Source organism: Urocitellus parryii, chromosome 1 (assembly GCF_045843805.1).
Source record: "Urocitellus parryii isolate mUroPar1 chromosome 1, mUroPar1.hap1, whole genome shotgun sequence".
Classification (NCBI taxonomy): domain Eukaryota; kingdom Metazoa; phylum Chordata; class Mammalia; order Rodentia; family Sciuridae; genus Urocitellus; species Urocitellus parryii.
In genome coordinates, this window is record NC_135531.1 from 46,248,357 (window position 1) to 46,273,007 (window position 24,651).

At 35.3% G+C, this 24,651-nt stretch overlaps 1 protein-coding gene across 7 annotated transcripts in view; it reads right to left on the reverse strand.

The window, feature by feature from the left end:
• The window catches only part of Pde4d (phosphodiesterase 4D), a 514,775-nt gene that overhangs the window by 16,289 nt on the left and 473,835 nt on the right, over positions 1-24,651 (reverse strand). For 6 of the 7 annotated variants that reach the window (XM_077800282.1, XM_077800279.1, XM_077800281.1 and 3 more), the window contains 3 exons: positions 3,676-3,769; positions 1,965-2,137; positions 1,285-1,383 (listed from right to left, as the gene is read on the reverse strand). In XM_077800282.1, coding sequence (XP_077656408.1) covers positions 1,285-1,383; positions 1,965-2,137; positions 3,676-3,769 — 366 coding nt within the window. Of the gene's footprint in view, positions 1-1,284; positions 1,384-1,964; positions 2,138-3,675; positions 3,770-12,630; positions 12,722-24,651 lie in introns of those variants that run through there. The other variant, XM_077800287.1, reaches the window with a different exon arrangement.

Sequence of the window (24,651 nt, forward strand, 5' to 3'; positions counted from 1 at the left end):
AAGACTGTGGAACCAGCCTAGATGCCCTTCAATAGATGAATGGATAAAAAAAATGTGGCATTTATACACTATGGAGTATTACTCTGCATTAAAAAATGACAAAATCATAGAATTTGGAGGGAAATGGATGGCATTAGAGCAGATTATGCTAAGTGAAGCTAGTCAATCTTTAAAAAACAAATACCAAAAGACTCCTTTGATATAAGGGGTGTAAACAAGGACAGGGTAGGGACGAAGAGCTTGAGAAGAATATTTACAGTAAACAGGGATGAGAGGTGGGAGGGAAAGGGAGTGAGAAGGGAAATTGCATGGAAATGGAAGGCGATCCTCAGGGTTATACAAAATGTCATATAAGAGGAAAGGAGGGGTAAGTCAAGAGAATACAAATGGAAGAAATGATTTACAGTAGAAGGGGTAGAGAGAGAAAAGGGGAGGGGAGGGGAGGGGAGGGGAGGGAAGGGGGGATAGTAGACAATAGGACAGACAGCAGAATACATCAGACACTAGAAAGGCAATATGTCAATCAATGGAAGGGTAACTGATGTGATACAGCAATTTGTATACGGGGTAAAAGCGGGAGTTCATAATCCACTTGAATCAAACCGTGTAATATGATGTATTAAGAACTATGTAATGTTATGAACGACCAATAAAAAAAAAAATCAAATTCTCATTTAAATCTCACTCTGAGCTGAGGCAAGGGCTCCACAAGAAAATGTAGTGGATATGGAAAAGGTAGTAGCAGATTAAAGAAATTATGTTCTGAGGTTAGTCTGCAGGGAAGTTACTCATTTTTTAAAGTTAGCACTCCATTCCCTATGCAAGTCAGGGTCATGAAGATGAATCTTAAAACTGGTGTTTTAATGAATTGCTTCATTCTCCCATATCACATCTTTTTCTTAGATGGAAAAAAAAAACAAAAATAAAATTTATTTGTGTTTTACCCACACTCCACATTTCTCTACCTTTATTTGTCCCTTGGAAAAGGAACAGATAAGGGAAAAGATACTATCAAAATGAACAACAACAAAAAAGGGTGAGGGGGGGCTGGGGTTGTGGCTCAGCGGCACAGCATTTGCCTAGCACGTGGGAATCAGTCCCTGGGTTGATCCTCAGGACCACATAAAAATGAATAAACAAAATAAAGGTATTGTGTCCAACTACAACTAAAATATAAATACTTTTAACAAAAAGGGTGAGTGATAAGGAAGACAAAATGCATACACTTTTCATAGACTCAACAGTCAGTCCCTGCACAACAGAGATGTGATAGAACTGCTATACCTGAAATATGGTGTGCATGATAACAGTCAGAGGCCGGTTACCAGACAACTCAGCTATTCTGAAAACATGAAGACCCCATTTGTTCACATCTTCTAGTTCCTGGCATTGAAAAATGACACCAAATAATTAGAAAGTGGAAGAACATGAGGCAATGAAACACAAATATTTAAAAATCTAAAATATTGTTAGATATTTTTAAACAATGACTCATTTTAAATATAAGCAATATACCATAAAAATAAAAGCAAACTTTAGGGAAATTTACTTAAATGTACTGAAAACGGAGAAGCATTGCTTAGATTGTAATTCTGACAACACATCACTTTCACAGATTTTGGATATTTGAATATCAATTCCAAAGCATTTCTTCAATGGATAATATTTACTCACAGAAACTTAACTATTCTTGTACAACCCAGAAGAGATGACAGACTTCTAACTTCTTCAGACCAAAAATCAAATGAAGATGCAAAAAAAGTAAGAAATGTGTACTAAACCACCTGTTTAAATCCACATATTAATAAATTCAAATAACTGAAAGAGCTTTATAAAATGCTTTTCCATTTTCAAAACAAACTCATAAATTAATGAACTTTTCCATATATTTAAAAGAGAAGAAATCAAAATTCATGCAAAACATCACTGCATACTTATGATTACGCTCTCTGAAATTATCTTACCTTAGCCAGAACATCTTCTTGTTCTGTTTTAACTCCAAACCTTGGGATACTTGAATTAGTCAGACTAGAACTATGCATCAATTTCTTGACTCCACTGATCTGAGACATTGGCCTTTTCTTTTTCTCCTTTTCCTTCTGAGTTGGAGAAGGAATTTCCACTTCATGTTGCTTATCTTAAAAAATTTAGAAATTGTTCTACAATTATTATGAATTCTAATTTAAAAAACACGACATGCATAATTAAGCAGGATATAATTAATCACTGGGAAATATTTACAAGTTATACTTTTCTAATAGAGTTGAATATTAATAATTTGATGAAAAGTTGATATCCTCACACACAAAATTAAGCAAATAAATTCCATAATAAACTAATTAATATCAAATGTGTCCAGTGGTTACTTCCTGATAGATCACCCAATGAAAAAAATCATGCAAGACTTAATCATGACAGCAGATTCACAGGAAGTACAATTCTTGATTATTTGCTCTGTTCACCAACTCCATTACTGTATGACAATAACCTAGAGGCTTGAAACTGCTCTTGCCAACTAAGGATTTCCATTTTCAACACATACTTTAAAATAATAAAAACTTCAAACACAAATATAATAAAAATAGCAGTGTACAAATCTAACAGCTAATTAAAACCGATCAGACTATGGGAATTGAAGCAGCATTTTTTGAAAGAAAATATAGGTTTCCCCTTTATTTCCTGTTATTATAGAAATAAGCTTTCTAAGGAAAAAAATTCAAAGGGAAGTAGTCCCTTTTGACATTTGATGAGGTAAATTAAAAAAAAATTGAAAATGGAAACAAGCATATTCAATGACTTGAATTCCTCAGGTCCTTTCTTTTTCTATACCACATTAGATAAGTTATGATGTAACCAAGTTTTATGGGAACCACAGAGAATTCCAATTATAAGTTATTAAGTGATTTTACACCAATGCTCTTTATCGTTTTCTACAGTAAAATCAAGATTTCTTGGTACATTCATTCTTCCACTATTTCAAGCAGTCAGCAAACCTACCCATTCTTGCACACTGTAAACATTCATGTCTGTTCAGTAATGTGCCAATCAGTCATTAGAACAGTTTTGTTTTGAAAGTAAATTTAAATCAAGGATTTGTTCAAATTACTGATTTTTCACTTATTGCACTTTCTTTCTGCTGATGAGGTAGCGGGGCTGCCCCAGAATATCATACTTTCAGCTATTATTAGCACACTGTTCTTTAGCAGTTGCACTGTACTTGCTCACCAGATTGCCATTAGATTGCATTAGACAATCAAATCATCAAAGGCGGGACTATTTCTAATTTATCATTAAGTACCTAGTGCCCAGCCAGGGAAGCATTTAAGAAAAATTTGTCAAATGCATGCATAAATATCTTATAAAATACATTGTACTGTTCTGTATTATGAAAAAAAAAACTGTCTAGGGATGTAGCTCAGTGGTAAAATATTTGTATGTGTGAAGACCTGAATTTAATCCCTGGCACCACTGAGTAAATAAAAAAAAATTTACTTTGTTACCTTATATTCTAAGGCTTGGAAGTTTACAGTATCAAATTATTAAGATAATAAATACAAATGGAATTTTTGACAATTATTTGATTTCCAAAATGAGTTAGTGCTTCAATCCCTCTCCAAAAACCAGCAAGCAAACAATTCAAAAGAAAAATTTTAAGATGCATGGAGTTATTCTCACCTAAGAATGTGTTTGATATGTACTCCGACACTTGGTTTCCAGACCGGCTCATTTCAGAGAGATGGGTGAGCTCCCGATTAAGCATCCTTTTAAACTGAAAAACCAAAAGGTAAAATGAAATAACAGAAGAGGAAATTTTAAGTGAAATAACTTAAGCATATCCTGGGACACAGAAAGATACATCCCTAAAATTTTAAATTGCCTTGACAATTTAGAGGAGAACTCTTCAACAAAACCTTCTGCAGTCATAGGAAAGAACCATAATCTGTGTCACTTGTGACAGTGGCTGCCAGGCACGGGTGGCTGCCACACACTTGAAATGTGGTCAATGTGAACAAGACACAGAATTTTGAATTTCGTATAACTATTCTCAATTTAAATAGTGTGTGGCTGGTGGCTATGACATTGAATAGCACAGATTTTGACAATCAATGACAATTAATAGTAAAAACAATTATACACTTTAAATGTATTATTGGTATTTAGATAAAAATATAATTTATAAGCACACAAAAGTGTTTTCACATGATTAAGCATGGTATATTTTTATCATTTGGTTTATCATTACCAGAAATGAATATATAAATAATATTGGTCAAAGGTTAAAATCTGATATTTTACCCCAAAGAAAACTTTAATAGATTTGAGTACTTTTGGGGAACTGTGGAAAAATAAAACTTAAATAAACACTACATAATATATTCTTTAAAATTTTTTTTCAAGTAAAAAGTACAAGGCTTATTGGTTCTCAGCATTCACAGAATTTGCCAACCCAATTTCCAAGTCATTAAACAAACAAACAAAAACCCCATCAACTTTCATTATTGTATTTTATTACTTTGCAACTTATTTTACTAAAGCTACAGTGTTTGTTTTATCCAAAGGCACCACTCGGCATTGCCAACATTTTCAAAGATTTGATACTTCCCTGCACATCTGCTGCTTTTAAAAAAACATCTTTAATAAAATGATTTTATTCTTTTACACTTAAACACATTTAAATTTTGTCTAATCATGTATGCTCAACAGTCATACGTGGCTAGTGGCTAATGTACAACTTAGAGATTTCAAAATGCATCCTTGGTTTATCACAATCTAATATATATAATGGATTTATTATTTCCAAATGATAGAAACTTAAAAATTTATACCATTCCTGTTTTTTATGTTTTTATTGCAATTTATAAATACCACAACTGTTATGCCCACTGTTTTTCAATTATATTTGGCCACATATTTGCCATTTAATTTTAGCTCATCATTTCTTCCTGCCTCAGTTTTTTTTTCTTCTGTCAAATATTTGGTACTTAAAGAACTATTTTTATATTTCTTTAAAGCAGGTGAATTGATGGTGAATTCTCTTATGTTTTCTCCTCTTCCTTGAAAGTATCTTTATTCATATTAGAAAATTTGAAGGCTAATATTGCTAGGTAAAAAATTCTAAGTTGACATCTATTTAACTTCAGCCTTTTTGAGTTGTTATTCTGCCTTTAACTTCCACTGTAACTATTTTGATTGCTTTTCCTGTAAGGGTATTGCTTGCTGTTGAATCTGGACATTCAGTCTATGGCCATACAACCTTGAATATGTCCAATCTCACCTGTATCTGAATGTTAAGATTTTCTTTTGCCACCATTTCTAAAAAGGTATTCTATTAGGATGGTAGATGTATTTATTCTTCCTTGAATACATCCTCTCTGGAGTTTTAGGATATTTTGTGTATCTTTGCCTTAATGTCTTGTGTCAACAGTGAAGATATTCAGCTAGCAGTTAACACCTCAGATATTTCTTCTAATATATTTTCTCCCTTCTCCTTCCCTCCAATCTGTGCCTCAAGTTTTATTATAGACACATTCTATATTATTTTTCCTTGTTGCTATTATTTTATATTTCTTTCTTTCTGTGTGAATATATTCTTCTTACTTAGTTTCCTGTATACAATACTGTGTCATTTCTAATATGATCACAAACTCATTTAATCTTAATACCCATACATACAGCAACTCAACTGTTGGAGTATTATACCCTTAAGCATCTTTAGACACTACTCTTGGCATTTGCATTCCCCTTAGGTCATCTCTTAATAAAGAATTGACAGTACTGACATAGTAGTTGCTTCTTTTTTTTTTCTTAATGGAGTATTCTGTTTATTTTTTTTTATTGATTGTTCAAAACATTACAGAGCTCATGATATATCATCTTTCATACATTTGACTCAATTGGGTCAAATACAGATTGCAGAATCACATCTGTTACATACTCACATTTTTACATGACGGCATATTAGTGACTGTTGTATTCTGCTACCTTTCCTATCCCCTACTATCCCCATAGTAGTTGCTTCTTAACATATCTTCCTTTGACTTTGAAAACAGCCCAAATAGGCTTTTAAATATGCTTTTAATATTTCTCTTAATATAGAGAAACAATATGTTTTCCAATATATAAGGTAACTGCTATTAGATACTTGACCAAAGCCAGATACATCATTCCTTATCTTTAGCAGCCTTTAAGTGGTTGAGCTTCACTAGAAATTCTCATTTAAGTCTGGAGAAGAGCAGTGAATTTATCTTTTAGAAATGTTTGAAATGCAATTATTTCTCAGTGTTAAATTAGCTTATTTAGAATGTTCAAAAAGTACTGCTTCTCTACATAATTGTTACAAATATGATCTAACTCAATGTAGTTAAATCTCTCCAAAAGTCAATCTTATTGATCATCTAAATTAGGCATAAGAATTGAACTCTCCCTACTAAGCACTGCAGAAGGTCATCACAACAACAAATCAATAAACTGCTGGACACAGTAATGCATACTAGCACTCCCTGGCTGTCAAAAATGAACTGGTCAAGATAAATACAAGTTATAGTTGTCAATTCACAGGTCTAGGAACCTTATTCTCAAACCCAGGAACACAATGGTTACCTTCTTACTCTACTTTCTTTTTGTAACCTCTTGTTAATTATAAAATGCACATGTGATAGAAAACCCAGAATGCTATACAGAAGAAAGCAAGAAACCATGTAAACCCATTACTTAGAAATAATCACAATCAGTTATATTTTCTTCTATGCCCTTTTTTAACCTCTGTGAGATTTTTCAATTAAAAATTGGCATCATATAACATATAAAACATGGTTGCTTCTTGTTTTCACTTAGCATTTTATAGTATCATCTACTAGAAAGGCCTTCTAAGAATATTCCTAAGATGTTTGCAATACTATTCAAATTTTTTTCTGTCCATCTTATTAAATTATGTATCCTTGAGTAAATTATGGGTTACTGATTAATTAAGCTAATGGAAAGTGTCTTTTATTTAGTCTGGCACATAATAGTTGCTTAACTTATTTGAGTTCTTTTTCCTAGCCCTCTTTTTGATACTCAGTTCCTATTTTTGTGTGTTTTTAATTGATATTAATTTTTATAATTGAAGAACATGCACTTGAAGGACTTGATTATAGTTATGACTAGCTAGCCCCCTCTTCATCCAATCCCATAAAAGAATTTAAGACATACAGGAAACTATGTTCAAAAACATACTATAACATATATAATCTCACACAGGTTGGAGAGTGGACAACACATCTTGCTTTACAGATGAAATCCACCTTTGAAAACATCCATTAAATAGAAATACACACACACACACACACACACACACACACACACACACTTAAAAGACAGTCTGCTATTAACATTTGAAGCATGCATTTAAGTAAGTATCTCTTTGAGTAGACATTGTCCCTGTCATAAGCTGTAAGTTGCTATAATCACAAAGTCATTTTATGTAAAAGGTGTGAAATAGGCAGTCCTTTCAGCCTCTGCCAGCCCCTCAGCAGTCCATACAGGGAAGGGGTCCACCTGCACCCTGTCAATGTAACTAAACACTAAATCTTCTGGGGCAAGTGGAAAAATTAGATGAGGATCCAGGTATTCACAGACCCATCTTCTAACTTGTACACAAGCTCTAACTTAGAAGGAATATATTGTCATATGTACAAATAGAAAAATATTTGTTACCTGCAAATCTGGGACACAAATTACTGATGCATAATTTTTCTGGTGATTAAAATATATAATTCATCAAAATAGCCAGTTAGTACAGATAACTAAAGCAAAAAATGCCAGAGAATCTATTGTGTAGACTGAATAAACAAGACTGCATATTCCATTGAATATTTCACATCATACACATTATGCCCAGACTATTCTTTTGTTTTTGTTCAAAACAGAAAAATCCTGGGTTGGAGAAATCCATTATCACACATCTATCTCTCTACCAAGGTTTGCAAGGAGCTCCAAGAAAGTCAATATTTAATTTTATCATAATTATAACTGACAGTATTTGAAGCAACCTCTCTCTTCCCAAAGGAAAGAATTATGAGGGATTTCCTACGGAGTACTGTCAAAGCATCCATTAAGTTAAAACATAAGGATATTTTCTAAAAGGAATAAAAATCATTTTACTATTTGGCTATTACACAAAACTTTAAATCCAGGGAAACTAAACTAATAACCACAAAAATCACCACAATTGCTTTCTCAACTATTAGCTGATCTTACAAATTGGTTTTGGAGTGTATAGCCTGATGTACTAAAGAACCATATACTAAAGTATTCAACAAAAATTTTAAAATCTAAGTAGAATTTCTCTTATTTTGAGATAACTCTGTAACATTTACTAAAATAACTACATAAAAATTACCATGACTGGGGAAAAAATGATGATTTTAAAAGTTAATAAAATGTATTCTTCTTGAAATATCATTATATTTCTTGATTAATAGATTTAAAAGACACAAAACACTGAATTGATTTTCAATTAAAAATTGGTTGCAATTTAATTGAGCATTTAGTTATTTTTAAAGTAGCCTCTAAATATTTTCTGCTTGGGAATTTCTTGTTAGTTTTGGTTTAAGTAATTAGAAAATAAAACAGAATCATTGTTGCAATGAAGAAAAACATGAGGAAGATTTCTAAATCCTTTGTTTTCATTAAGCATCAGAATATCTGTGAGTAGCATTTAAAAGGCTTAAAGGAAAGTGAAAATGCATATCTGAATGGTGTGCTTTACATTTCAGAACTACAGTTCTCTGGTTTACATTCAAGATTGTATATAAGTTCTATATTTAAGATTGTTAGGGCTGGGGCTGTAGACTAGTGGCAGAGCGCTTGCCTAGCATGTGTGAGGCACTGGGTTCAATCCTCAGCACCAAATAAAAATAAACAAAAAAGCAATATGTCCATACACAACTACAAAAAAAAACTTTAAAAAAAGATTAAGAAAACAAAATAAAACAAATTATGTCCATCTCATTCCACCATCCTTACCCTAAATACATGTATGAAGATATGAATGGTGTGACTCCACTTTGTGTACAACCAGAGAAATGAAAAATTGTACTCTATATGTGTGCTATGAATTGAAATTCATTCTGCTGCCATGTATAAAAATTAGAATAAATAAATTAAAGAAACAAAAATATAATTAAAATATAGTCCTCTGAAATCCTGAATCATGCCACTGTGCTACTGGATATATATATATATTACATATCCTCCTAGTATACATTCAAGAAGGTGGTACAGCTCAAAAAGAAAGAAAACACTTATATTTAGCTATAATTTTCTGCTAAAAAATCATTTAATTTGCTGTTCTGTGACAAGTTTGGAATACATCAGTATTAAAAGCTACTTAAATTTAAATTGGCTGCATAAAAATAAAATCTTCAAAATGCATAAGACCACATCTGTATATTTAGATTCTTGGAGGTATTGTTCATACCCAAAATATAAAAATGAAGCCTTTAAAAAATGTATCAAATATGAACTGGCTAAAAGCTAAGAGATAAATTGAGGAGTCAGAGGGATTATGGGTTTTTTGGGTTACTTTCTATACTTTTCTGTATTTAAAAAAGTAGAAAAGAAATGCTTAGCAGAATTCACATAATGAAAATCTATACATTTAAAAACATTTAAAAAATCTGGATCATCCATAAATTTAAACATTGAAATGTTTTCTAAAAATTCAAGAAAATCTCAAAAGTAAAGGGGGAAATGTCCTTTAAAATAAGCAAAGAAACAGATAAAATATTTCAAACTTCAAGTCCTTAAAGTAATGGAAAATAGAATCTTTAAAAATTTGTGCAATTGCCTCAATAATCAAGGATGAGCCTCACTTTCTGAAGTGATACTTCACCCAGAACTGAACTAAGTTTTTCTACCTTTCATTACCATCATGGAGGTAGAACACCATGCTATCATTACCACAGAACAGGCAAAAAGCTTGCTAAATATGAACACATTCTTATTAAATTCAGTGTATTAATTCACTTCTTGAGATTAACAAAAGCATCATCATCATACAAACTTTTTTTTATAATTTTACACTAAGATAATCAATCTTTATTTTGAGACAAATATCAGTTAAATATTCAATGTCAATTTTTAATGTAATCTAGAGTTGTATATCCAAAAATGGAAAAAAAAATCTTTGTCATATTAAAGTCGTACAGGCATTTAGCAAGAGCCATAAATTAACTGTATAACCTTTAAAGTGTTACATGTTAATTGGAATCCATAAATCAGAATAGGAAATTTGGCTAAAAAATTATTTGCAAATGAATTTATTTAATTACCTTGATATTTTAAAGCACAACACAAACTTATACCATATGACAAACAGAAGAATCACTGCACATCAAAAAGCTATTTTAACAAACTACACATGATAAAAAGTTATCCAATCTTATCTTGAACACCGAAAACACATATTTCTTTCATAGTTTGTGTAAAAGGGAAAAATATAGAATTGCTTAGAAGGCTTAAATACCATCATAATTTGTTAACACCATCAATTATGTAATCGGAGTAACCAGGAGTTTTCAAAGGAAAAATCAATCTTACCTTTATGTAGCCCCATGACACTGATAGCAAATAGTTTGCTTCAGGCATTTTTGATTGCTTATCAAAAATGTTTATATATATGATAAATATGTTCAAAAATATGTGTATCTTCAAATCCTTTATACTTTCACAATCCCCGTAAGCCAGTGTGGGATTCTAAAGATTTTGGTAATTAAGTATACAAAAGAATGCCTCGTATTAGGTTCCATCCAGTCATCTTCCCATTAAATACATGCCATTTGTAAAACTCCAGAATGGAACAAAATTCAACAATTATTCTGAATAAAGAAAATCCATGTGATAAAAGAATAGCTAAAGATCTCAGGGTCTGCATCTTTCTCTCTCCCAGCTCCAGGGCTTAATGAATAATGTATATCAAGATGCTTAGCTGCAAGAAAGACTAGTTCTGTCAAAAGCTACCAAATAAGGAACTGCAGGGAAGCTGGGAAGAGTGACAAGAAACCCCTCCCACAGAACCCCAACTATGCACCAATCGTACTCCATCCTCCAGAGTGTGAGGGCAGGGGGTGTGGACCTGGCGCAGGCTGCTTTGTGATTGGCTGGCGAGGGCGAGCCTCTGGGGAAGAGGTTTTTCCACCTGACCCGGTGAACGCTATTTAATAATGGTCTCCCTACAGCTCGGAGGCTGCCGTGAGAAAGATGAATGGGGCATCCCTCTTACAGAGATGCATAACGACCATGACACTATTCAAAATCCGCAGCTCATTCTTAGACAAAGACTGACAGCCCTTCTGGAACCATTTCTATGAACTTTAATATTCTTGGACTTTACTTACATCCACATAAATGCTGCTCTGAAAACGATAAGCATGCATTTTAATTACTTTCCTTTCTCTTGGATTTCTCAAATCCAAAACAAGTGGCTTCCTTGGTGACCTAGATATAACCATGGTTCTCCTCCTGTTCATAATAAAAGCCAAGGGATTAGAAAATGTGACCTATGCCCAGAATTCACAAATTCAATGATGCAGCCTCTGACCTGTATGGTATGGCTGGTCTTAGGTCCCTTTTTTTTTTTTTTTTTTTTTTTTTGGTGGGGCTATGTGTGCCTGAGCTCTTTAATTTCCAAAATCTTAATGTAGAGATGATTTATTATAAATCTGACTTGGGAGAAAATGAATCCAAAAGCTAACAAGCTGTGTATGGATAAAGAATGCAATGTTTTGTATATAGATTTCAGGATCTATATTTTGATCAGAAGGGAACATTTTTATGGCTGTAAACTTAAAGTGGCTTTTTAGGAATACAGAACTAAGCTGAAGAGTAATCACTACTATATAGAATGTGATTCTTTCAGGAAAAAACATTTTTATGTATGGTTTAGAGTAGTATTACTCTGTGATTTTTATATTAAAGAGGTCTTTTGTAGGAGAAAAGGGGGGAATCTTGCTTTTGCCCTATTTTAACATAAAATCCTGCCCATTCTCCCTCATCTCCATCTCAAAGTTTTATTCTCAACTCTTTCGTGACTTAATGATATGATTACTGCACATTTTTCCTGTCATTGAAGTACTTCTGTTGTTCAGGTTTGTCTGTCTTAGATAGTATGCCCTCATTATAAATACCGCAGTTCTTCCTTGCCTACAGTTTCACTTTCTATAGTTTTTTAGTCAAAAAACATTAAGTGGAAAATTCTAGAAATAAACAGAAGTTTTAATAACTTTGATTTTGGTATATTGTTAAATTATTCTATTTTAGCTTTAGTTATGGTTGTTGATCTCTTATTAGGCCTGATTTATAAATTTTATCATTATGTTTGTATAAGAAAAAATACAGTATATATAGGTTTTGGTATTCTTCACTGTTTTAGGCAGCCAGTGGGGGTCCTAGAACATACCCCTGTAGGTAAGAGGGTGACCACTGCATTTTCTTCATCTTTGAAATTCTATTGATTCCCTGATGCTAAAGTTCTTAGTTGCTATTTACACCCCTTGTCTTTTATTCCCTAAATTTCTCTTAATCCTTTACAAAAGATAAGAAAAAAGGCAAAACCTTTTTTTTTTAAATATGGTCTTTCATCCTCCTTACCTTCTTTGAAGTGTTCAGCCTTGTTTGATCACTCTTAACACTTTCCCTGAACTTCTTTTCTTTCCACTGCTCTGACCATCCCTTCTTTGCCTTCTTCTATTAATCCCCTAACTCAGGATCTCCACAGACTCTCTCCCAGACCTACACTCTTCAATGACTACTTCTAAGTTGAACATTAGTACTGTATTTCCAAAAATATAATACTCTTCCCTTTCAAATGTCCTGCCAATCACGTCAAACTTTTTCAAAACTATGAAACATTTTTCTATTTAAAGTAGTTCTTATCATAACTAACTCCCATTGCAGTCAGGGGGCCCAGGTTGTTTCCAGTGTCTCAGATGAAATCCGTGACTCCTATCATCCAATAGGTGTCTCATGTGAGTCACACACTGTCAGGTGTTTAATATAAATCATCTAACTGAATCCTCGAGTAACCCTGACATGTTCCCCTCTACCACATTACCTTCTCTCCTTCACCCAACATCGTGACCAAGTCCTATCTTTCATAAAATGCCATTACTTTCCTTTTGTTCCTTTCTATTCCCACTTCCGTCATATCAATCCAAATACTTAAATGAGTAAAATAGAAAGTACCTTCAATTTCATTCCCTCCAATCTCTCATTTCCACATAAACAAGACACTTTGAGAGAAAATATGAATTTCCCCAATTCACCCAGCACCTGGACTCTAATCCTAACTTCTAAATTGGTTAGTGCAGCAGCTAATCTGCAAAAGACTCCTAATGAGCTGGCTTGTGTACCCACATGATGATGCATGACTGCTGAGGCTAAGTCACAGAGGCCTTGAGCTTTCACCTTGCTTTCTTTGAATTTGCTATTGGAATCCCTGTGCTGATATGTAGGAAAGTATGGACTGGGGGATATGGAGAGATTATGCCTGCCTAAAAACAAGCACACACATCTGCCCAGTCACCAACCAGACCAGAGATGAAGAAGCCATCCTGGTCATGCAGCTCAGTTTAGCTTTCAGATGACTCCAGCCCCACCAACTATCTGACTGCAACCACAAGGGACCCCAAATGAGAATGTCTAGCCATGCCCACAAAATCATGGAAACTAGTAAAAATAAATTGTATTTCAAGTTTGAAGTGATTTATTATACAGCAATCAATAGCCAGAACAGTTAGGAGGAGTAAATGAAATGTGTAACTCTACATCATGTACAACTAGACAAATGAGAAGTTATATTCCATTTATGTATGATGCATCAAAATGCATTCTACCCTCACACATAACTAATTAGAATAAAATAATAAAATAATATATGCAAAGCACTTGAAATAATGATATATAATAAGACAAATAGATATCAGATGATATTGATAACAATAATTCCATTATCATACCAACATTTTTTAAATATTGTCTTAGTTGTACACAGACACAGTATCTTTATATTATCTGTTTTTATTTGAACCCAGTGCCTCACACATGCAAGGCAAATGCTCTACCAACTGAGCTACCACCCCAGCCCCATACCATCATTTTTTAACTCTCGGATTATTACGTCTTTTCTTAATATACCTTGTTTCCTTTCATCTGCATCATGTCACTCTGTGTCTCAGATCTGAAATTCTGTCATTGAATCTCCACTATTTTCTCGCTTTCCTTTCCCCCTCCAGGGCCATACTGATTTCCATTGCCAGACCTCATTTCCTCAAATCCAGCCTCAGCCTGTAACTTCAAAGCTAGTAACCTACCACCTACTTCCTTCCATCTACATTCCTCTGTGGGATCCAGATTGCTGCTCCTAATCCCTAAATGCAAAATTGTTTTCAGCTGCTCTTTGACATCTCCGGTTCTGTCCCTGGAAGGCTAGAATTCCAACTGTCTCTTGGACCAGCAGCCCCCATTTCCCTATCTTTACTAGCTCCCTCCTCCTTCCACTCTGCCTGCCTCAAACCAGCCCTTCAAAGTCAGATTTAAGTTATTCAAGTATGTCTCAAACATAACTATTCCTGTCCTTCTCCAAATTTTAATTATCCTTTATTCACTTCTTCATACAAAAAATATTTTCTACTAAGCTCCTACTATATGCCAACCACTGTCCCACATGCTGGGGGACACAGTATAAACAAAACACATTTTCCTACCTGGAGCTTACATGCAACAACTAAGTTAGCAAGACAAAACACACCACAGGATGATAAGGGCAATGGAGGAAGAGAAAGGAGAGGGAGGCAATGAAGTGTTAGGACACAGAGGATCTGGGAAGCCTCTCTGAGATGATGGTCATCCAGAGATCTGGAGCGAGGCAATCACCCAGAGTCCTGGGAGGGGGATCCAGGCTAGGGGCACACCCAGAGCAAAGTGCGTGTCACCCCCTATCATTTAAATCCAAGTCATACTTCAAAGTGGTTCTCAGCAAGCTCAGGCTCACTGTCCTGACTCCTTGTTATCTATCCACCAGTCGATTTTATTCTTTGGCAAGTTAACATTTTCTTTTTACAACAAATATTTCTTGTATCCTGAATTGAAATTCTTAATGACAATTCCGGTAAATATACTTTGCTAAATATAGGCACACAGACTAAATACTCTCTACGTAGATAATCTTTCAAAAATAAGTAGAATGGTTTACATCAGTAACATAAGGAGAAGTAAAAGAATTTATATTGAATAATACAAAACATAAATATTGTATACAACCATATTAAAAAATCATTAGAAGGTTAGATCTTACTATTCCTGTCTAGCTATGACCTTGAGGGACTTATTTAAATGTTTCATGCTTCAATTTAGTCATCTGGAAAATGAGAATAGTGTCCACCTCATAGGGTTGCTGTAGGAATTAAATCAGTGCATATAATCGAAGCACTTGGAACAGTAAAAGCTACGTAAGTGTTCACTGTGATTTCTCTGATATGGAAGATGGCCATAAAAGTTACAGCAGCATGAAAATGAACACACAGAAATTATATTTGAAAGACGGTGTTTTTCTCCTGAAATGGTTAGGATTACTCTCGGAAGCCTTCAAATATAACCAAGTACAAACTTCCCGTAACATGATGCTGTTGCTGCATTACTGAAAAGCTAGTGTGGATAAAACCATGTAAAAATATTTCGTGTGTGCATGTAAAAAGGAGCTGGGTTCTAGGCTCAGATTATTATAAGGGCTTTTTTCATCTACATGAACAGCTGCTGGGACTTTCATCTACATGAACAGCTGGAAGTCCTGTGGGTGGGACAGAGCAATCCTTCATGGCAAAGGATTTTCCTATGGACTTCAGGGTGTCCAGTCTCCTAGCCTCTGGCTCACCAGAGAAGCACCCCACAATGTGTTCCCCCAATTTTCTGAATATTCCAGTGTTAAGAATCTCTGTTCTAGTTGTTTCTATTGCCCTGAGTTTAGCCTCTACAATCAGAAGGTAGAATCATTGAGAGAAAATATATATCTTACTCTTTTTCTATATTTCTTGAGGTAGTTAATGATCACAAACACAAAAAGGTTGTTCACTGATGCAAAAGCAAAAATTAGCAACATTTTTAACCACCTATAGGAGATAGGAAAGAATGAGAGATGTTACCCTCAGCAATGTCACCAAAAACATATAAAACAAATTATATATGGCAAAACAACAGAACCTGTCTTAAAAATGATGCAAAAACACATATGGTTTCCCCTGCTTCTGACTGTCCACTGCCCATTCTCTTGCTGAACACAATGGTGTCTCCATTCCACAGATTTCCATCAGCAACAACGTGCACTAATGCTCAGAGAGGTGTCGAATTTGAATTGATTCAACTGTAAATCCCTAATATGCTGCCAGAAGATTACTGCAAGTGTTAAGTAAAAAGTACCAAGGAAGATTTCCATATTTCAAGGAAGTAAGAAGTCTTTTCTAAGCTCCAAGCTAAATTAAAACTCATTTTATTTTTTTCCCATTACACAAAACAGACTAGAAGCTTGTTCCTACTGCCATGGTAGGAAGAACTTGGGGAGGGTTCTAGACAATCCAGAAGAGAAATTTAGATGGATCCAGAATGGTGCAACTCTTACTGTCAGACTTGAATTCTGTGGATTTTAAACTGTCTCAAGTTATTAGGCGCCTATTATGCAATGAGAGTTTTATATACCTTGTTTCTTATCTTTGCAACATCTCAGTAAGATAGATACTCTGCCCATTTTAAAGTCAAAAGATGGACGTTCTTAAACACTTGATAACTTGTCCCATGGGTGACAGCTGAGGCAAACCCAGTCCTCTTTCTGCCTTTGCTCACCATGGCTGATGCAAACTCTATGATCATTTATAGGAATCCAGGAGCAAATTCTTTTACCCTCAATTCTTCTGCTGAATCTACAGCATCTTGAATGAAAGAACCATGGTTACTATCTCTGTGGTCCCATCTCCAGACAGGGTGGATCCTACCAGCTAATTTAGTTAGGAAGCGGTGCCCAGATACGCAGCCCCACCCGAGTGAGACATGCCTGTGTTTGGGAATGCACTATGAACCAGACAAGGATGTGCTCTCATGCAGAGTGGGGGCAACACATTCAGAAAAGGAACCGAGGTCCAGAAAGTCCTGACAACGCAGTTTGAGGGGCAGCACCACAGCTAGAATTCAGATTCCTAGTTGTAATCTGCCACTCTTGAACATGCAGATGGCTTATAAACATAGATGTTGAAACAGAAAAAAAAAAAAACTTTCCATCAGCATTCAGTTCCCTGTTCCTAATAATTCTCTTGAGAATCACTACATCCCACTCTTCTTCTTCATATTCTCATTCCTTAATAGATACTCCGAGCAATCAGCAAGCTCTCTGAAGTATTTCAGGATACTTAAAATTCTATGGATGAAGTTGAATCCTTGACACATTAACACATGGCTGGCATCATTGACTTTAGAATACTGGTCGAGACAGAAAAGCCACAGTTTTTAATAGGGAAAAAGAAAAACCAAAACATGAGGTAATTGGGGTTCAGAGAAGTCAAGTGTCTTGCTCAAAGTCACAAAGCCAGAAAGTACTAATGCCAAAGTTTAAAATCAGGCTGTCTGGCTTCTGCCCAAAACAGTATTTCACAAGACAAACACAGAAAGTCAAGTACTGTATGTTCTCCCTTCTGTGTGGAAACTAAAAAAAGACCTGAAAGTAGAATAGTGATCACCAGGGACTAGTGAGGGGAGGTTGGGGGGTGGTGAGAAATGGATGATTTGGTCAGTGCAGGATATATGTATGTATGTATGGAAATATCATACCAAACTCCATTGACATGTACAATTAATATATGTTAATAAAAAAACAGCATTTCGGACTTTGTTTTATGCTTATCCCAGAGTATACACTAAAGGTCTATTAATATAATCAATAATATTATATTATTGTACTTGAAATATTTAAGAAATATTAAGATAAACATATATTCTCTTAGATTTCTCCAACCAAAGCGATTGTCCTGGCAATAGCATTTTTTGTAGAACTTACACTATTGGAAAATATTTTATTCTATCTACTTCTATAATTTACCTAGTTTTATTTTACACCTTTCAATTTAGAATCAAGTTCTGGTAGTTATTATTAACTAAGAACCAAATTCATATAAAGTAGGGTCTCATATATCTGGTACTGTTCAGTTTCACAAATGCAAATACAATTACTTAAATGCCCCTGGAAAAATTCTGAGGCAAAGTTTAACTTGAGATATTAAACACAATAGCTTTAGCAGTCAGTGTCTCTAAAAACAGTCTACCTTCAAATGTCTTAGAACTATTTTTAGAGGTCGACAAACACACAATATAGACATATGTACACATACATACATAAATGCATACATACATGCTTTACCATGGTGCTGTATCCCTAGTCCTTTTTAAAAGAATTAATTTTGAGACAGTCTAAGTTGTTGAGGGTCTCACCTACATTGCTGAGGCTGGCCTTAAACTTTGGACTCTCTGCTCTCAGCCTTTTGAGTTGCTAGTTTGTGACACCACATCCAGCTATCACCAATATTTTAAATCACGGGATTTTCAATCTATTTGCACATTAGAAAAACTGTATATAACTTTGATTATTGCTAAAACATGAAGAAACCTCAAATAAATGCACTACATCTGTTTGTGTTTACTGCCCTCTAGTGACAAAGGACCCACATTTGACTGATAAAGCAGCTCTGTTCCTGAGTTATATTTCAAAAAATGAAAGCTCCCTCACAAGTTCTAAGGATGACTGAGATTAAGAGGAACAGCAAGTTGGATCTTAAAAATTGAATAATAATCTAGAAAACAAAGGAAGGTTCATTATCTAATTAATCCGGTCTGAAATTTTTCACCCAAACGGCTTTATTTAAAAACTGGAAACACTTGCACATTCATTAGAAAAGAAATTCCAATTAAAAAAAAAATGCTCCTTCTTCACTATAGGGTGTGCTTTGTGAAATGATTTAAGCAGAGAAGGCCTGTCTTCTGAAGCAATAAAGACAAATGTAAACAGGTTTACTTCTATACATGCATAATTTTCACATGCACCCCTCTGATATGTGGATCTTAAAGTAATTTTAACTCACAAAATTTGAGCTATAATTTAAAACAATGAAAGGATACTCCTTTCAACAAAAGATGCCTGAACAAAAAATCAAGACACCAGCCACAAAACAATGCAACCCAACCTTTACCTTGCACTTAACATTTTCTACTTAATACTTCCCAAACTATTTCAAAAATTTGAAGAGGGGGAGATTTTTCCTAATTCATTCTGTAAGGCCAGCAAAACCTCAATACCAAAACCAGACAAGGATACAACAACAAAAAAGAAATGTATACGTTAACGTTCTTGATGTACACAGATGCAAAAATTCTCATAAAAAATTAGCAGACCAAATCCAACAGCATGGTAAAAATGATTATTCATCATAATCAAGTAGAGTTTATCACAGGGAAGCAAGGTGGTTCAACATACACAAATCAATAAACTCTCCTGAGAGATAGACCCCAAACAGAATGAAGGACCCAAATCATGTAGGATTCACCTCAATCAAGACAGAAAATCATCTGAGAAAATTCAACATCACACACACACACACAGAAAAAAAAAAAACTTCCAACAAAAGCTTGAACCTACCACAATAAAGACCATATGTGACAAACTCAAGGTAACCTCATACAAAATGGGGAAAGTTGAAAACTTTTTCTCTAAGATCTGGCACAGCACAAGGATGCCCACTTTCACCTCTTTTATTCAACATAGTACTGGAAGTCCTAGCCAGAGGCAATTAGGCAAGAGAACGAAAGAGAGGGCATCCAATTTTGAATGGAGGAGGTCAAACTGTCCTTTCTTGCAGACATGATCTTAAATACAGAAAAGCCTTAAAAGACCACATACAGGGAAAAAAAAAATCTGTTAGAACTAATAAGTGAATTTGGTGAAATTGCAGAACAAAATCAACACACAAATGGTGACCCTGGGCCACTATTATTTGTTCATCATTGAAAAGGCAACAAATAATTACTGTGTACTCATTCTAGTTCAAATACTATGCCAACTATGAGGGATAGAAAAATCCATTAAAATGGGCACAACTTTTTGCACAAAAAGTAAACTTCGGACTCCTGGAGCAGAAAGACAAAGAAGGAGAAAAAAAATTAATGAAAAAAAAAATAGAGGCAATATGATAGTGTGATGGGGACCATAAGATTAAGTAGTGTGGAAAAACTGTACCAAGAAGATGGTATCTGAGAAGAGACCCAAATAACTAGGAAGTCAATTATTGCAGCAGTACTCACAATTACTAAGATATGGAAACACGATCTAAGTGTCCATCAAGTGATGACAGAGTAAAGAAAATGCGGTACACATCCATCGTGGAATATAATTCAGCAGAAAAAGAATAAAATCTTGTCACAACGACATGGAAATAACTGGGGAGAATTAAGTGAAGTAAGCCAGGTACAAAAGATAAGTACCACATATATGATCTCACTCATATGTGAGGAAGTTTAGAGTGGAATGGTGGTTACAAGAGGCTGGAGAGTAGAAAGAAGGGGGGGGGAGCTGATCAATGGGCATTAAATTAGAGTCAGACAGGAGTCAGAAGTTAGGATGTGCTATTGCACAGTAGGGTACATAGATAATGCTACATTTCAAAAAGCTAGCAGAAAAGGATTCTCAATGTTTTCATCATGAATGATAGATGATTAAAGATAGATTATGCATAATCTGATTTAAATGTTATATAGATTGTCCTAATCAATCGATCAGTCAATCTATCTATCTATCTACATATACTGGTCCTAAAATATCACAAGGTATCCCATTTATATGTACAGTTTTAATGTTTTAAAACTACAATTGAATTTAAAAATAAAGATGACTCAGAACAGACCACTCACAGTAAGGCTGAAGCAACCAGGAGACAGGGGAGAATGATATCGGAGGCAAGTGAAAGCAAGATGGTGTGGGACCCTAGAAGACTTCAAAGGGGTGGAAGGATACCCCTGGAAGGTTCTAGCACCAAGTAATGGAGTATCATGTAGATTTTGAATATGATTCACATTTTTTAAAAGTTATTTCTACAGGGGATGGCTTGTAAAGGGGTAAAGGCAGATGAATGAGATAAGGAAGAGAATCAACACCTAACTTCTGTGCTGATGAACACCTGCTCTGAGATGGAGAAGACTGGGGTCATAGAGATATGGAGGAAGATGAAGAAGAAAAATGAGACCTAAGAGCCAAGCACAAGAACATCTAAATAGATGAAGGTTCAGTTTTAACTGTTGAGGAACCTTCTGCACCTTTCACCAGGTTCATTAAAGAGGTCTGAACAAGGAAAGGTGCCAGAGAGCCAAAACCCCAAAGACATTGCATTAGGGTAGACCACTTCCATCAAAATCTTTCAAAATGTTTTAGAATAATCTAGCAAAGGGGCAAGAATAGATAATTTGTTTTTAAAATCCTTTCACCATAGTAGATTAGGACTGCAAAAGCCCAAACAACTGCTCACACAATATAATCAAAATTATATGAAATTCTGATTATAGAAAATTTTGATGAAATCAAGATTATCTATGAGTTGAGCACTCAAGTGTGGACAAATTTTTATTGAAGTCCCATGTCTTGTTTAAACATTTTATGAATGAAAACTTAACTGAAGGCCATAAGAAACAGGTAAAAGTAGTGTACCAATGGGCTGTTCTGTTGTTTGATTTGCGACAGTGACTAAATTGCAGGGACTGACATTTATGAGATGCACCGTGGTATAGAATACAGGTTACTCTGGCTGACGTAAAGTCCCACCTCCTATGAGCCCTGAAACAGGCAGCATGTTATCTAAGGGCTCTGTGCTGTGTGGAGGAATTGGAGTTAATGTGATCTAGGATAATCTATAAAGCATGTGCCAGGAGCTCAGTGAGTTATATTATTGCCAGAAATACTGAAACTTGTAACAAAGAAAACATTCTGATTAAAAAGGCTGCTTTATGGGCTGGGGTTATGGCTCAGTGGTAGAGTGCTTTCCCAGCATGTGTGAGGCACTGAGTTCGATTCTCAGCACCACAAATAAATAAATAATAAAGGTCCATTGACAACTAAAAAAATATTCAAAAAACAAAGGTTGTGGGCTGCGGTTGTAGCTCAGTGACAGAGAGATTGCTTTGTAGATGTGAGGCACTGGGTTCAACCCTCAGCACCACATAAAAATAAATAAACAAAATGAAGATATAGATATATAGATATAAAGGTTGTTTTAAGATGGCTACCATTATACCTACCCAAAGGTTTATGTACCAGTGGTTTGTCTAGAAGTTATCAAAATCACCCAAGCCAGGACAAGACTGCTCCTGGAGATCTCAAACACACCAAGATATTTTTCTGACAAATGTAAAGGATAATTCACTCTGGGTGAATGCAGAATAATACACTGGGTTCATACCATTCTTCAAAAGAAGCTCTTTACAGACCCCTTAAGACTGATTTCACAATGGACCCAGCAAATGAAAACAAAATCCAGCTCAGGGATTGTATTATGGGAGTGTCAATGAAGAGAAGAGTAGCCAAGATCCATAACTGTTCATGTAAAAGCCCTACAGACCTGACTAACGGTGATCAACAGCTGGACATGATCAATTACAGCCTGGGCAGTCACTTCCCCCCCACAGATAGGGAGGCAAGTATGTGGATCAGAACACACACTCTCCCATCTGGAGTAGTAAGAAAAGACTCCAAGTTGAGGGCTTCAAAAGCCTCCAGAATACCAGTCCTAACAATACACAAAACTGTCTTTTCCTAAAACAATAAAAGAATAATAAAAGCTAAAATTTATTGAGTGTTTACTATGTGCTGAGGATGGTGCTGGCTATACTACTGGCGTTATCTCATTTATTTCTAATAAAAACCTTATGAGTGAGCGCTAGCATTATCCCCGTCTTACAGATAGCTTCCAGCTATCAACTCTGTGGAGGCAAAACTCTAGTAGAATCTTGCCTTTTTCCTGGAAAACCAGGCCTGACAATTGAAGGCCCAGAGTGCATTGCAACTTAGACATGGAGTCTCACCTCTATCTCATGACTAAAAGTTTAACTAAGATATTGTCCAACAGCCCCCATCTCAATCTGGCTTCTCTTCCTGATCTACTGACTATTATCTTTCCCATTATTTGAGTTTAGAGTTTCATACTGTCCTCTGGCTGCAGCCCTGCAGTCCTGTAGGACCCGTCACCCTTCCTCATGCAATCTTTGTCCTGCCCATCTTTTCTTTTCATTCCCATCCTACTTCAGGCCTTTGTCACTCCAGTAGCTAATTCTCTAACAGACTCTTCCTGTTTTTAGTACGTCCCCTCAGTAGGATCCATCCTGTACACTTTTACCAGATTTAACCTCCCCAAATCACTTGGTTGTTCTATTTCCTTTCTAATATTATCTTTATAATCAAATGCAAGGCTCTGCAGGATTTATAGGAGAGTTGCTCATGTTTTAGCTGGGCATTTAAGGCAATCTGCCATGTGGCCCAATCTGCATTTCTCACCCCTGTTCTGGCCTTAAAATCAGATTGTTCAGCCAGGCTCACGCTTCCATGATACCCACTCATCCCCCACCCCACTAATATACAATAACACTAAACCTACAGGGTATTCTATCCTACCCAAATTTCTTCTAGCCCCTATAATATACCTCCTTCCTCATTAGCAACTAATAGGAATCCTCAATGTTCACGATCCAGATGTTCAAGTAGCATGTTTCCTGGAATGCTTCTCATTCTAGTCCTGTGTGGGGAACTTCTCTACAGGACTGGACACCCTAAAGCATTCCATGACCCATTAAAATGCAACAGGCTGACTTAGAAGACTAGCTATATTTTCAGTGGTATGTCTGTATGCTTTGGTACTTGTGTACCTGCCTGTTTGCATAAAATACACCTATGTGAAAATCTCATTTCTCCTCTAAGAACCTTGAGCAGATAGATATCCTGCCATCTAAAACAAAAGGATAAAACAACAACTCAGTGAAAGCCTGAAACCTGAACTGTGGTTGACTTCAGCCAAAAGGTGCAAAACAAAACCAAACCCTCCTAATTGTTTATTTCCCACACGAAAGTGGTATATCATCTAGAGAATGGTCAAGGATCAAACAAAGTAACAGAGACATACCAAATTAAAAATGTCATTTGAAAGTGATGGTGCCCATATAACCCCAGATCAGGGCTATATGACCAACAAGACCAAGTTTGTATTCTCCATAAGATCAAAGCCCTGAAACACAGAACTGTGTTGTCCTTGGTTACTTTCACTTGGCTATTCCTTGTTATTTTGCTATATCTGTATAACAGGTAGACCTCATAAATCCCTAAGGAATTATGGAATTGAAGAGGGGAAAAAAGAGATTATTAAGCAAACTGAAGTTTGATTTCTCTGCAACGTGGCTGACATTAAGTGGAAAATGGAAAGGAACCAATTGCCTATGCAGTGACTCATGGTCAACCCTTATAACAACTGCACCACTAGGGAAGTTTTCTCTTGATGGCTATATCTAGTGTCAGACTCATGACTAAGACCTCATCATGGGGCTGGCACT